Raw genomic sequence first — 16,147 nt, 5'->3', positions numbered from 1 at the left:
AGCCCTCCATAGTGTTGGGGAGATCATTGATCTCCATTTTAACGGGCCCATAGAGTAGTTTTAAAAGGCCCCTCCTGGGCCTGTTGCCCTAGGTTTAGTCCACCTAGGCCAGAATATGTCACTGTGTGTTTGTCTTTGTACATGTGTGACAGTCATGTGTGTGTCATGTGTGTCAGTGTGAGGGGAGTACATTTATATACATTTATATACTGTATGTGTATGTTAGGTCTAGGCAGACCCAGCAATGCTTGACAGTTAACGAGACACACAGCCATCTTCTCTGCAACTGGGGTTGTGTGACTGAGCCTGTAATCAGTGAACAACAAACTCGAGCAGATCGTGTGGATGAAAAATGCAACTAATAAATATTTTACATTACATACACATGCTCTTTTGAAGGCAAAGGGTGGTCACACCAAGTATTGATTTGGTTTAGATTTTCCCTCTGTTCACTTTGCATTTTGTTAAATGGTAAAAATAAACTATTAACATGTCTAGTTTTGGAAGCATTCTTACGTTATGGCATTTTTTCACATTTGTTTAAACTTGTGCACTTGTGCTTAATGAATACTATTAGTGTTAGCTATATGGCTACCTAGCAAATAGTTTAAATATTTTTCTCAATATGCACTTAAAATTGAAACCATCATTTAAATCCACAACCTGTTTTTGATATGAGTTTCTTTATGCACAAACTGCACAGTTGAACCACAGTGAAGCCTTCAACGGAAAACCTCAGTATAACATCTCTACAAAGTGTAATAGTTAAGGTGGGTTTCTATGGTAACACCATCCTTTCTGCCACTGAGGTATGGTTTTCTGCTTCCTGTTTCTGATTTCCGATATGTTCATCATGCTCTGAAATTCATATTAACCCCTAAATGCTGCAGGTTCACCAGATGTTATGCATTGGCTGAATAGAACATTGTTTACCACCAAATAGATTGTAAGCTTGCAAGAGCAGGGCTCTCTTCTCCTTCTGTACCAATAAGTTTCAATGTTATTGTTAATATTGTCAATTCCATTTCAAAATGTATTTTTTAAATTATTTTCACTATCCCCCTATTGTAAAAGTGCTATGGTATATCTGCTGTGCTATATATATATATATATATATATATATATATATATATATATATATATATATATAATGTAATATAAGAATTACATTGTTTTTCATGAAATGTAATACAAACTAGCTGACTTTTTTTGCTTGTTTTATCAGCATTCAAAAAGTTACACAACATATGCATGATTTTTATTAATTACAACAAATAAAGAGTATTTAAAGTTAAAATGTTACATGTAAACATGTAACAGGAGATAAATGTTTACAGAAAATATATATATTTAATTAGTAGGATGAAATCAAATAAACCTTCACACAATGAAGCAAATTTTTTTTTACAATTTTAAAGAATTAACGCTTGTCACACAACTTGGTAAGTGATATATTTAAAACAAATCTATTCAAAATATTCTTTGAACTTTTCATATTAAAGACATGGTACATTTTTTAGAATTAAATGTGTATACAGAGTTACATTTTAACATATGTATATTTTGAACTTTAGAGCTTTGTGAAAGTAAAAAAAAAAAGTTATAAATGCATCGTAATATAATACCAGCAGAGGTGGTGCCGATTGCCAATCGGTTATAGATCCAGTGGACCAGCTTCAAATACCTGCAATAAGAAACCATATAATCAATACGTTATAAACCATTTTGCTAAGGTATGAGGTGAGACATAAGCAACTTTACACAATATGCTGCCAATCACCTTTTAAAACTGGTTTCTGATGGAAAATATCTAAGGTTATGTGGTCATCATTAAGGTCTTCACTAGATGTACCGCATAACTTTGCAAAACAACCAGAATGTTACTTATGTAACCATTTTTTCCCTTTCTTGTTGGTGGAAATTACATATGCAAAAACAACTAAATAGGTATGTATTTATGTTGTTTCCGCCCTTCCTTCACCTATCTTAACTTCATTTCCATTTCATTATTTTGAAAAATTGAACATTGGATATGTATGAAGGTTCTCACCTTACAGAACGAAGAACTTTGCACTAAGGAGCAGGTTGAAAGCCAGAGTTTTGGCAAAAAGCAGTCTCATTCCCAGAACAGAGATGGAAAGCATGTTAGCTCTCTCATGGAGTACTGAAAGAAATCAACACTTTTTTTTTCCATTTACATTTCTTTTCATTATGCAGATGTACAAGTGAAAGGATAATAGACGTGTGTCTAACACTGATATTTAACACATGTGACAATTACAAAGTTTTCATCACTCACCTGGAGGTGCAATACTTTTTTGATCACATTGTTTCCTTTTTAGTTCTGTCTCTTCTTCAGTCCCAATATCAGAATCTGTGGCACAAATAGAACATGGTTGGCATGACCGGTTAGTTCATCGCAATTACCACCATGTAAACCGTGGCTTAACAGACCACAGTGCTACAAAATCTACTGTCCCTCTAAAAACTAAAATATAATCAGGTTTGTTTGCATTGAAATAAATAAAATGGAGTAACACACTGTAATGTAATCATATAGCTGAACTGTTTTCTCTAGAATTTGCTTGGTTGAGATACCTTTGGGGTTGTAGATAGTGTCCTTGTCTGTCACCCATGTGTCCTGGTGCTTGACCTGACAGTGTACATTATCTGTCCCAAGCCTGTGCAAGTGGACTGCACTATACTTCCCTTTGGGAGATAGGATCGAATTCCCTCTTACTGGACCAGAACTTTGCTTGGTAGAATTCATGTAGATCTCCACACCATCAGGGTAGAAATCTTTCACTAGGCAGGCAGTGGTGGATCCTGCAGTCACAGGCTTCAACACAAAGACAGATGGTGGAGAAGGGTGGTTCACACCTGCAGAAGAAAGATAAGGAGAAGATTGCCTAAAATGAATCACACTCACCACAAATAAACTGAAGGTTTCAGCATTTTTTTTCCATATTACTCCTTGATCTTTACATTTTCAATAAAATATATATTAGAAGCAACAGTTGTGAGCCCTGTTTGATTGCATGGCCACATCTATATCAAAATAATACCTATAATAAAATTTGTTTATAAGCACTGTACACATAATTGACATAGAACAGAAAATTCAGAGGAAAAGGCATTCACGTGGATATCAAAAGAAGGGATTCAATATTTATTTCTAGAAAATGGAGAGATCAGAGATTAGGAGGTTGACGTTAGGATCGATGTTAGTGGATGCTGTCTTATAATACTGGCGTATGAGAAAAAAGATCTAATATTACATGAAATATAATTGCAGGGAGCTGCTTTACTGATGAATATTGCATAATTATATTAGAATAAAGCTGCTTGTAGGATGGGTACAAAAATGAGTTACAAGTAGGCTGGATACAATATTGCTATATTGAGGAGCTTTAGACAAAGATGGATGTTACGTAGGGATAACAGGGGGGAAGGTTGAATACAGCAGCTCTCCGTAGTAGTAAGAGCAGCTAGAATGGATATACAATAACAATGATTTATATTATGTGGATAATACAGAGAAGGTAGATGTATAAAGTAAAGATCAGAGTGGAATCATTGGAGCTTTGGGTCTCCTTCTAATTTCACAGCAACAGTTTTTTGGCCCTGGAGAGCTGATGACAGACAGGTGTTCTAAATGCTAACTAATTCACCACTGCAGAGGGTGCAATGAAAATGTACCCAGCCTTGGTACAGACAAATGGCATTCACACCATTGCCCAAACCCTTCTATAACAAAGATCCCTTTGTTTAGTCCCTAATTATTTATATAGAAAATCCATTTACAAGGATCCATACCAATATTACAATAATACTACCCCTCAACATCCTTACATAGAACTTACAATACAATATATAATGATCTACCAATTATTGTAAGCTTCCTATACACTGAGCTACGGCATCCATTGTATGTATTGGATTATCCTTTCTGGGTCTACACTTTATGTAGTATTTTGCCCTGGTTTCCCTGGAGTCAGTAAAATGGATTATATGTCCGTTGCTCACCTGGTTCCACTATGAGTTTAGTGCCAGATCCAAACACCAGTGATCTTGTGTGTTTTGCGCCAACATCACAGTGATTCACTGCCTTGTAAAAAAGGACTTTCTCATCTCTTACTATTAGTAGCATACCCAATAGCAGGACTGCTTGCAGTTTCTTTGATCTTTTTACATTTCTAGTTTTTTTTTTTCATTTTGTTTTAACAGTAATAATAATATAAAGAAACATTTGGAAGCATCATCAGATATAATTGAATTGCACAACATCACAGTTAAATGCTTAAAAAAAAACATTACTAATGTTTTCAGACATGATTGTAAAATAATCATTGTCAGTGCAGCTGAAGATGAGTTACTGGCAGTAAAGTTATGAATTCTGTATATTCATACATACTGTACATCACGTGAAGCTTTTATGTGGTTTCATTATATTCCTGCCTGTAGATTACACTGTTATATTCCAGGAAGCTGGTGTAACTGTACAAGGAGGAGCATATTTAATTCTATCTCCAGTGCAAATGTAAATACTTAGTATGTGTTTAAAAGGAAAATATATATATATATATATATATATATATATATATATATATATATACATACAAAAATATGCACTGTATGTGTGTATGCACATAGAATGGAGTGACATGTTGGAGACACAGTTACAGTGCCCCTCACTAATATGGGTATCCTTGATAAATATGAGCAAAACCCTTACCCACCATAAGGGTAATAATTAAGAACTTCCAGTCTACTGGAAATGTTATGAATGAACCTGAAACAGGACCTGTGTCTATGTTGTCTCAATGTATTGTGAAGAGGATAGTTTGAATGGCCAAAAAATCTCCAAAGATCACAGCTGGAGATTTGCAGAAATTAGTTGCATCTTGGGGTCAGAAAGTCTCCAAAACTACAATCTGACGTCACCATCATCACCATAAGGTTTAACCCCTTAACGACCAATGCTGGTACAGACACATCACGCAAAAATGGTCAGTTAACAACCAATGACCTGCCTGGCACGTCATAGCATGAAACAAGTTTAGAAAGTGATCTATGATCACTTTCTTTGCTTAAACACTGTTGCCGTAATACCCCGATGTCGAGGCATTCAGCAACGCATTCAACGTCCGCCATATACTGTATAGTGGTGGACACCCGTTTTAAAAGAGTTTAGGAGGCGATCATTGATCGCCTCCTAAACTTCAATGGTGTCGCTGAAATGCCTCAATAGCGACACCAAACACCCACCTCATGACCCTTAAAAAAAAAAAAAAAGTTGCCAAAGTTTCCAAGAGGGTCTCTTCAAATTCTCTTGAGAACTCTGCCTCCCCTTGCAGGTTGAATACAGGTACTGCATTCAGCCATGCAAGTCATTGGAGCCCAGCTTTCTAATCACAATGTGAAAAAAACTATGGAAAAAAAATAAAAATGTGGTAACATTTAAAAAGAATTATGCAGTGATGTCACCATCAGGGGAGCCATCCAGTTCCAGCAAAAAAGTCAAAAAATAATAAATTATTATTATGAGCAAGTGCTAAAATTAGCGCTGTATCTTCCCAAAAATCCTGACATGGAAAGAGTTAAAATAAAAGCATTTGAAATACCCAAAGGGTATCTACTTGAAAAAAATGAATTGTTTGATGGGGTAAATTGGATTGGACAGGTTCCAAGATAGGGCATAGGCACAGAATGGGAAAAAAGTGCCAAATGTAGCCTTTTAGCCCTCAAACAACCAGACAAACCCATGCATGGGTGGTATCACTGTAATCAAAAGATGTTGCTGAACACATATTGGGGTGTTGTTTGACTGTGACATGTATCAGGAGCTGTATATTCACACCTGAATTACATTTTGTGTGATAAATAATACAAAAAATACTACCTCAAATTTTGTCGAAGGCTGATGGACAAATTAGTGCCCAGAAGGGGTTAAAATACCACCATTTGAAATACCCTGAGGTGTCTAGTGTTCAAAAATATATGGTTTGATGGGGTAAATTAAATTAGCCAGCTTTAAATGGCCCACTTAGGACATGGAGGCAGTAGGACCAGATGTTAAAGTTGAAAAATGCGCACTTCCCAAATGTGGCAATTTACCTCCTAAACAACCCAACAAACCCATGCATGGGTGGTATTACTGTACTCGTAAGATGTTGGTGAACACATATTGGGGTGTTATTTGATAGTGACGCATACCAGGAACTATACATTTATACCTGAAGTACAATTTGTGTGAAAAAAATACAAAAGAAATGACTACCACAAACTTTGGCAAAGTCTGGCGAAAGAATCTCATGCATGGAAAGGGTTAAAATACAAGCATTTTAAATACATTGGGGTGTCTAGTTTTCAAAAATACTTTTTTTCTGAGGCTACTGATCAGTCTATGACCGATCAGCAGCACTCACTCCCCACGAGTGGAGCCTTGCATTTAGTGCTAATGCAAGGCTTCTGTTGATAAAGGAAATCTGAGACTTCTGGTGTTGGGGTAGTAATTGACAGTTTCCAATGACTGTCTGTAAACACTATTATTGTGAAGTGGAAGTGTTTAGGAGTAACAACAGCTCAGCTGTGAATTAGTAGATCTCACGCACTCATACAGTGGGGTTGCCGATAGCACAATCGCATAGTGCATAAAAATCATCTGTCCTCTGTAGCATCACTTACTACAGAGTTCTAAACTGCCTCCAGAAGCAACATCAGTATAAGCACTGCACATCAAGACCTTCATGAAATTGGTTACCATAGCCGATGATCACTATGAGCAATTCCAAGTGTTTGCTGGAGTGGACTCTGGAGCAGGTGAAACTCTGAAAGTCTGATGGAAGAATCTGGGATTGGGGGATGCCTACAGAATGCTACCTACTGGAATGCACAGTGCCTACTGTAAAAATAGTTGGAAGAGGGATAATGGCGAGGGGCTGTTTTTCAGGGGTTGGACTAGCCCTTTAGTTCCAGTGAAGGGTAATGTTAATGCTACTGCAAACAATTTAGACAAGTGTGTGCTTCCAACTTTGTGTCACCAGTTTGGGGAAGATCTGATCCTGTTCTATCATGACTTTGTCCCTGTGCCCAAATAAAGATGGTTTGGTATGGAGAAACTCGAATGACCTGCACAGAGCCCTAACTTAACCTCATCGAACACCTTTGGGATGAATTGGAATACCAATAGCAAGCCAGGCATTCTTGTCCAACATCAGTGCCTGACCTCACAAATTCTCATTTAGGCAGAAATTCCCACAAATCTTGTGAAAAGCTTTTACAGAAGAGTGGAGACTATTATATCCACAAAGTATATCTTAATGTCCATGGTTTTGGAATATGATTTGCAACAAGCTCATATAGGTCTGTTGGTCAGGTGTCCACATTACTTTTCTGAGTACTTAAAGGTAAGAAGTTAGTGCAACATGGAAGCAATTGACAGAGAAGGTATGGAAACATTAGGAGAGAGGGAATTTCCAGGAGACTTGGGGCTGCTGTTTGCCAGTGTGGCACCCCCTTGATGAGTGGCACCAAGGTATGACCACCCTACCCCCCCACAGGTACGATCTTGGCATTTCAGAGTGAGTTCAGAGTATATGTGATAGAAACTGTCAGGACTACCCACACAATGGCACTCACCGCAGGAGTTATTCTGCCCAATCCCCTGATACCAAGGGAGGGGCCCTTAGTAACAGAGAACCAGGACTTAGAGGATCCCAACAGTAAGGAGGCCAAGTGCGGGCAGGTAAATATAGGTACTGAGTCCGGCGGCAGATTCTTTGACTGCCAGCAACGGAAGGGGTCTCGGGCTTCCGTCCTCCGGTACCGGGAACGAGGGATCGGGAACCCGGCGTCCGCGAGCGATGATCCGCCCGCCCACGCCAGGTGCCGGAGTATCGGGCACCCGACATCTGCGAGCGGCAGTTTGCCCGCTCACGCTGGGAGCCGGATCCGTGACAGAAACATTTAAATTCCTAACTAAATTTAACAAAGTACAGTATCTAAGATGAGACCAAGGACTGATTAAGATCTTTACATCAGGAAAATGGCCAGACTAGATGGGCCTTATCTATGTTTATTATCTTATCTTAGGGTTCTTATCATTGTCCTTATCTATGTTTCTATAGCATTTAAGCCATAATAACTAAACATATCCCCCCAAGTTTCCTTTATTACCCACGGTATGAGGAAAAAGGAGTTTATTTTGTTCCAGTTATCTCCAAATATTCATTGACCCAGTCCTTCATGTTATCTGATGATCCACTGCTCTAATCTGTGTATCTCATGCACGTATAAAAGACTTCTCAAGGGCTGCCCCTTTTCTTTGGAATGCTCTACAAAGTCTTGTCAGATGCTCTAATTGTCTCTAGTCCTTCAAAAAATCTGTTAAGATCCACCTTTTTTCGGGAAAACTTATTGAGTGACTGGTTAAATCCCCTCCTCGTTCCTACTCCGTCAAAATGTACTCAGGTGTCTCCTATTGTGTTTTGGTCACTGGCAGGGGCCTCTTCTGGCATTAATCAATAAAGAGCAGCTGCCCTTCATTGGCTGAAGGCAGAGGAGGCCCCTGCCGACGACCATGAGAGTTGCTCATACAGACCTTGAACTCCTGACGGTGAAACTCAGCCTGGGGAGACCATTGTTCTCCCTGGTCCAGGAGTTAAAGCCTGTACAAGCGACCAATAGAGTCGCGTGCACCGACCTTTAGCTCCTGATGGCAAAACGTGGCCTGGGGACGGAACAGGAGTTAAAGGTCCATAAGAGAGATTAATTTGGCCGCTGGCAGGGGCCTCCTCAAGCATCAACCAACGAAGAACAGCTGCTCTTCATTGGTTGATGCCAGAGCAGGCCCATGTCAGTGACCAATAGAGCCACTCTTGTGGACCTTTAACTCCTTGTGCGATCCTACAGATTCCGCTCTTGTTAACCTTTGCAATGCTGCATAGGCAAGGTAGGATAGAGGGAGTGACTTATAGGGGGGAAGGGACCAAGGAGATTAGTTAATAGATATTAACGAGGGAATCTTCCTCTTCATGTACATTTTGCTGCCGCCATGTTTGTTTCTTTGGTATTCGGGCTGAACAGTGCCATTCATGTTCATTTTCATGTTCGCCCGAATACGAATGCGCAAGTCTATTGATTACTCATTTATTGTTGCTTAGTAAGAAGAAAACCTTGTTGCTTAAGCTAGACTTGCATCCACAAAGTGAACATGGAAATCAGTATACATACATACATACATTAAGAATACATAATTAATAGGTGCAGTTTATCACAAATGATATGGGGTGGGTAAGGCAGATAGTCTGATGGCAGGTATCTAACCTTTAATAAGAGCAGCTGGAGATAAACAGATCATAGCAGCTAGGTGCTTTGCCAGACGTGCAGGAAGTTAGAGCAGAGATTTTTTTGCAACAAACACATACAATTTTAAGCACTGTGCATTGCCAGCAGCACAGTAGTAAATCCCACTATCTGTCAGGTTTGAGCTTATGATCTGAAGAGTGCACAGATTTCTGGAGGCATCTGTCTTCCCAATAACAGCTCCTTGAAATCCAGGTCCATACACATCTCCTTCTTGGTAAACCCATACCAGGTGGCCATTACTGTCCTTTTTGTACCAGTACATCCAGTGATCCTCCATTCTCCCCTCTAGTATGCTGCATTGAAAAGTTATTGTCTCCCCAACCCTAACCGATCTAATGTCATCTTTTTGCCTAACCCAGAGCTCAGAGTAAACACCTGAAAACAAAGCAAAGAGATGTTATGAGTATTGCCCTGATTGTTGCTCTTTGGGGACAAGAACAAAGGACATTTATGAGTTAAGATGTCACTCAGGCTAAATGGATTAATTTTAGAATGTTTGATGTACATTTTAAGAAAAACCACTACGCTTATTTAGTAAAATCAATATATATATATTAGAATGTTTTAGAGGTCAGTTTTCCATTTATCTTATCATTTACTGTAAAAAACAGTTATTTGCTTTTTATGGACAAAATAAATAGTATAAATATAATACGTAGGATAATACAGCAATATATACTGCCACTAACTCTTTTTTGAAAGAGAGGACTGATAAGGTACTTACCTAAGAGACTGACCATTAATCCAAATAACAAGTGGTTACCCCTCATTTTTGGTGCAGGTTGGCAGTTAGATAGTGGTTACTAGACAATAATGAATATAAGAATATACTAGCTATGTCTAGTTAAAATAGTTATTAGAAGGGATCCGTGAGCAAGCTATTAAGGTGGAAGAAGGTTTGGTCATCTGCATATTCACATAAATTGTATCTGTGGTAAGCTAATCATGCTCGTGTTATTGTTGAATTTCCTGTGTTCCTCATACTCTTTTAAAAAAGGGAACGTCCATAGCCACAATAGACTAGCATGATGCAGATGTATGATTGTTTTGGACTACATTTTATCATTCGATCTACTTCAAATATCCCATACTAACCTAACATTCGTTATGCTTAGTAAAGTTTCTAAACTATTTGTGTTCCCCACAGAGGTACTTAGTAAACATATTTTCATACCTATTTTATAGATTAGTATTAGGTGTACTTATCTTATAAAGATATGTTTGCGTGATCACCTTTCATCTGCAGCAGCACTATCTCAATGTTAAGGAAGAGATACAGAATTGGTTTTGCGCTGCATGGAAGTATGGAAGGTTACAGCAGCAGAAGTAGTAGCAGGGCACTGGGAATAGGCTGACACTGGCACATATCCAGCCCCACCGTACACTAAATTTCCCTCAGAATTAGAAAAATATTTATCCCTCAGTAATAAGGAAATAGATCTGCAGGAGCAGAGCAGGGCACAGGGCAGGCACTGACAGACAGACTAAATCCTCCCTCCTATTAGAGACACGAACAATAATTGATCCACCAGAGTAAGGAAGGGCACTGATGCACAGAGCACAGGGCACAGGGCAGGACAGGCCAAGCACTGGCAGTCACATCCAGCCGCAAGACAGATACTCCATCAATATTACAAAAAAAAATTATCCTCCAGAGTAAGGAAGGGAATTGGGGCACAGGCACTGGCAGAAAGACACATTCAGACATCTCCCACCCATATTAGAAAAAATGAAAATTAATTCCCTAGACTAAGGGCATTGAGGAGCAGGAGCATGGGACATGGCAGCACAGGCCAGGCTCCAGCAGACAGACACATTCAGCCACAAGGCCGACTTCTCCCATATAAGAAAAAAAAAGAATTGATCCTCCATAGTAGCAGCAGAAGGAGTAGGGCATTGGGACTGGGCAGAAGGCACAGGGAGATCATAGGTACATGCAGACCCTTGGAGCAGGACTGAATTTCCCAAATATTATAAACATTTTTTTTGAAAAAAGGTTCCCCCCAGAGTAAGGACGGTGAAAGAGGAGCAGCAGCAGCAGCAGTAGTAGTAGTAGAGCACTGGGCAGGCAAGAAGACACTGGCACATGATAGACACATGCAGCCCCAGTAGAAGGATTTAATTTCCCTAATATTATACATAATACATATTGTAATGCCTGGCTTTGTGACCAATATGCATTTATCAATGAAGAAAAATATATGATATGTGTCACGATACAGCGTAGGAAGGAGACACCGAAGTCAGGTAGGACTGGTAAAGGATGGTCCAGAGAGCCGAGGTCAGGATACCGGAGAGTAGGAATGTCGTGGGAATAGCCGAGGTCAGGATACCGGAGAGCAGGAACGTCGTGGGATAGCCAAGGTCAATAACAGAGAAACAACTGGAACGCGTACTGAGATAGGCACGACCATCAGAAGGCACTGAGTTTAGGCACTGATTAGAGATTTCTCGCCAAATATTCAAAGTGCCATTACGTCACTTCCTCTGCGGCCATCTTGAGTGTGACGTATGCGTAATCTCCCAGTATAAACCGATGTAGTTCCTGCCTGGGCCACTAGGTGGCGTGAAGAGGAGCGAGTCCAGACACCGGAGCAGGACCTGTCTGCGGGAACGCAGCATAGAGCAGGGAGGTCTCCCTCGCTGTCGCGGCAGCTGCTGCTGTTGTGCAAAGGCGGGGGGTCTCCCCCTTCTTCGCAGCAGTTGCGGCTGCTGAGTAGAGGTGGGGGGTCTCCCCCTTCTTCGCGGCGGCTGCGGCTGCTGTATGGACACGGGATGTCCTCCTCTCCCTCGTGGTGGCTGTGGTTTTCGTGCAGAGGCGAAGGGTCCCCCCCTTCTTCGTGGCTGTGGCGGCTGCTGGTCCGAAGCGGGGGGTCTCCCCCTTCCTCGCGGCGGCTGCCGGACCGAAGCGGGGGGTCTCCCCCTGCCTCACGGCAGCTGCGGTTGCCGATCGGAGGATGCCAGGTATGTGACAATATGATAGAAAAATAATAAAAAGTTAACTTGTCCACAAATTGCTATAAGCATAAATGGGCAGCTTAAACTTCACAGCAACAGGTTTTAAAATTTAAACAACTGAAAGACAGTCACATTGTGCACAAGCCCAGTAGGATGCCTGGTTTTGTCATCAATATTTATTTATAGTATTACAAATAATAAGATAGAAATATAATACAAAATATTTTGTGTTGTCCACAAATTAGAGGTTTGCTAGTAGCATAAATAGGCAACAGAATTTAATACATAAAACACTAAAACACTCTGTGTGCCTTATTTTGTCCCAATAAAATGGTAAAAATGTCTGATGCAGTCCATGTTAATAGTATCTATACATTATATAGATATACTACAGCAGTACACTACAGCTTTTCCAATCCACCCCACACCAGTAAATGTTCTGCACTAAAATAAACTATTATTACTTTATTTATTAACTTGCAGTTTTGTATATGAGCGATGAGCATCAATCTCAGCATCCGCTAAGCTGTCACGTCTCACACGCCAACTCCCATCATTCTGTGTGGCTTCAGCACATTTATATAACTATTGCGTGTTCATTCCCCTTGTAAATGCTGATTGGCAGGTTGTTAGACTAATCAATTATATCATTGCCATCATAATATATACAGTGGCTTCTCACTTTACATCATCAAGGAGTGCCACAACGGCTTGTAATGACAGCTACACGTGACAACGAGTGGACGAATCCTAATGAAATTTCAGCATTTTTGCAATTCATTTTCGGCAGTTTCGTTGGGGATCACCCTCCTTTTTGGAGTAAATTTTTTTTCGAATGCACAAAACAGGGGATTTTCCTTACTAAAACACGTTTGTACGTCTAATTAAGACCATAGACATTTAACTGTACCCGGAACATTTTTCTTTATGATGCTTACATTTATAGGGATATTAAAAAACATTTGTTAAAATTTACTTTCTTGACTGTTAATTCAAAATAGCTACATGCTAGCTACATATGGATGTCAGCAAAAATAGGCTAATCCTGAATTTAAACTCACACATTTTGATGAGGTTAAAATAATGCAGTCTTGAAGATGAGCATAATCAAGACTGTAAATGCAAGAAAATAGGGACACATTAAAATTGCTACATTAAATGAAATTGCATACATTGCAAAGATTCAAACTCTTAATCATGTACTGGCAATTTGCACGGGGCATAGGCTATGAAATGAATACATTTTCATTGTAGATATATTTTTCCACCTCTATTTTATAATTGTAAATCCTACTTAAATGAATGATAATAGTCAGGGGTGGACTGACCCATTGAGCACTCAAGCCTGGGCCAAGGACCTTGGAGGGTTGGGGGCACTGTCACTCAAGGGACCATTTGTCTCACTGTGCCCATTTAAAAAGAGGAGTGGTTATGATAGGGTGTGACTATGATAGGGTCACCTTGATGCTTGCCACGTCAAGCATTAAACAAGCTTAGAAAATGATCTAAGATTGCTTTCTTCGCTTAAACGATGTTGCTGTAATGCCTCACTGAGCAACACTGAGATAGGCAGCAGGGGCCCTGGGGCGTCAACTCCCCAGGGTGTCAACTTCCGCCATACACTCCAGACCCTTCTGAGTTTTCTAATCACAATGTAGAATGTAAAATATTTAAAAAAAACAATAAAAAATTGAAAAAATAGCTGAAAAAAATAATTAAAATGTGGTAATATTTAAAAATAATTATGCAGTGATGTCACCATCAAGGGAACCATCCAGTTCCAACAAAATGTAAAAAAAAGTCCAAAAATATAAAAAAAAAAAGTTTATTTTTATGAGCAAGTGCTAAAATTAGTCCTGTATCGTTAAAATACTAGCATTTCAAATACTCAAACAGTGTCTACTTTAAGAAAAAATGAATGGTTTGATGGGGTAAATTGGAGTGGTTGGGTTCAAAGATGTCCTAAATAGGTCATAGGCACAGACTGACCAAAATGAAAAAAATAGCGCACTTTCAAAATGTGATGTGAAAAAGAACACACAAAAAATTTCTACATAAACTCTGACAAAGGCTGGTGGTAGAATTAATGCATGTAAAGAGTTAAAATTCCACCATTTTAAATACCCTGAGGTGTCTAGTTTTCAAAACTATATGATTTGATGGGGTAAATTGAATTAGCCAGTTTCAAAGATGTCCCAAAAGCACATGGTTGCAGAAGGACCAGATGCCAAAGTTCCAAGTTAAAAAAAATGTAGTGTTTTACTTCCCAAACAACCCGACAAACCCATGCATGGAGGGTATCACTGTACTCACGATGTTGCTGAGAACATATTGGAGTGTTGTTTGGCAGTGGCATATACCAGGAGCTATGAGTTCATACCTAAAGTACAATTTGTGTAAAAAAAATACAACAAAAATTACTACCACAAACTTTGGAAAAAGCTTGTGGTAGAATTTCGTGCATGGAAAGGATTAAAATACTAGCATTTGAAATGCCTTGGGGTTTTTAGTTTTTTAAAAAATATGGTTTGATGGGGTAAATACAATTAGCTGGCTTCAAAGATGGCCCAATTAGGACATTGGGCATTGGGGCAGTAGGACAGTTCCAAGTTGAAAAATGCACACTTCCCAGATGTGGTGTTTTACCTCCCAAGCAATCCTACAAACCTATGCATACTGTACTTGGGAGATGTTGCTGAACACATATTGAGCTTTTGTTTGGCATATACCAGGAGCTATAAATTCATACCTGAAATACAATTTTTGTGATAAAAAAACACAAAATAAATTACTTTTACAAACGGTGGTAGTAGAATTAGTGCATGGACAGGGCTAGAATAACAGCATTTGAAATTCCTTGGGGTTCAACTTGTATAGCAAAACACATACATTCTATATAAAAGTAACAAAATATACATATGCACCAGTTTGTTATTGTTTGTGATTTCAAATTATTTTACTGACTCTGTTGTAACAGAGCTATGGAATCTACTGGCGCTATATAACCTATTCAGTTATTGATCTAAATTTTATATTTAAGGATAAGAGTAGTGTGGCAGATAAACATATGTTAATTAGGTCAAAATCTTAGATGATTAAATCTGAGAATACAAGTGGCAAAAAAACAGGAGCATCCAGCAGCTGGGGTTAAGGAGCAATTAGACATTTCTGATTAGTAACAAAATTGTGGAAGAATTTATGATACTTTCATGCATTGGAAAGAATGGCCTTGGGTACTAAAGCAGAATAATAAACTCAATTGTCCTTTCAGGTTTGTATTGGCCTCATTTTCTGTTAGCCACATTTATTGAGCCATCTGTGATCATCCATTAACACCTATAATCAAAAGATGACTCTTTGTTTTGATAATAATTACTGTACTGTGCTCAAGAAATGTATCTTTCTACTTGAGTCGTTTTCTTCATATAGCAATATTTAATTGCTAGCATATACAGTTACCGAGTCACAAATTCACAAATATAGACGAACCCGAAAAGGTCTAGGCAATATAGGGTTTTGCTTCCTCAAGATAAACGATAATAAAATCTCCTGAATATTTTTTTATGTTGTCATGCCCAATTATGTATCCAGTGTCTCCAGTAGCTTAGAGCTATAGTTAGTTCCAAAGTTTGTAAATTGGTTGCACTGATAATGCAAAAAATCTCACAATAGCGTTTCACTCTTAGAACCATTTATTTTCTTTGACTTCACTAAGCAAACATCAATTATTTTTTTTCTACAAGAAAGGTTTAGCTGGCCCTGTATTATGTATAGTTAATATGAGGGGACTTCCTAAGAACCACCTTACCAATTGAACTAT

The 16,147-nt window shown here is 38.9% G+C and overlaps 1 gene segment (V, D, J or C); it reads right to left on the bottom strand.

The window, feature by feature from the left end:
- Window positions 1-2,051: 2,051 nt before the first annotated feature.
- LOC128504958 (T cell receptor delta constant-like) lies at window positions 2,052-4,150 on the bottom strand. The segment is given in 4 exon segments: window positions 2,052-2,164; window positions 2,300-2,374; window positions 2,599-2,880; window positions 4,027-4,150. Coding segments are annotated over 4 exon segments (594 nt in total).
- Between the last annotated feature and the right edge of the window lie 11,997 nt (window positions 4,151-16,147).

This window comes from Spea bombifrons, chromosome 1 (assembly GCF_027358695.1).
Source record: "Spea bombifrons isolate aSpeBom1 chromosome 1, aSpeBom1.2.pri, whole genome shotgun sequence".
In the NCBI taxonomy this organism is placed as follows: Eukaryota; Metazoa; Chordata; class Amphibia; order Anura; family Pelobatidae; genus Spea; species Spea bombifrons.
Note: the sequence above shows the minus strand (reverse complement) of the source record. Positions and strands in the feature narration are given on the sequence as shown.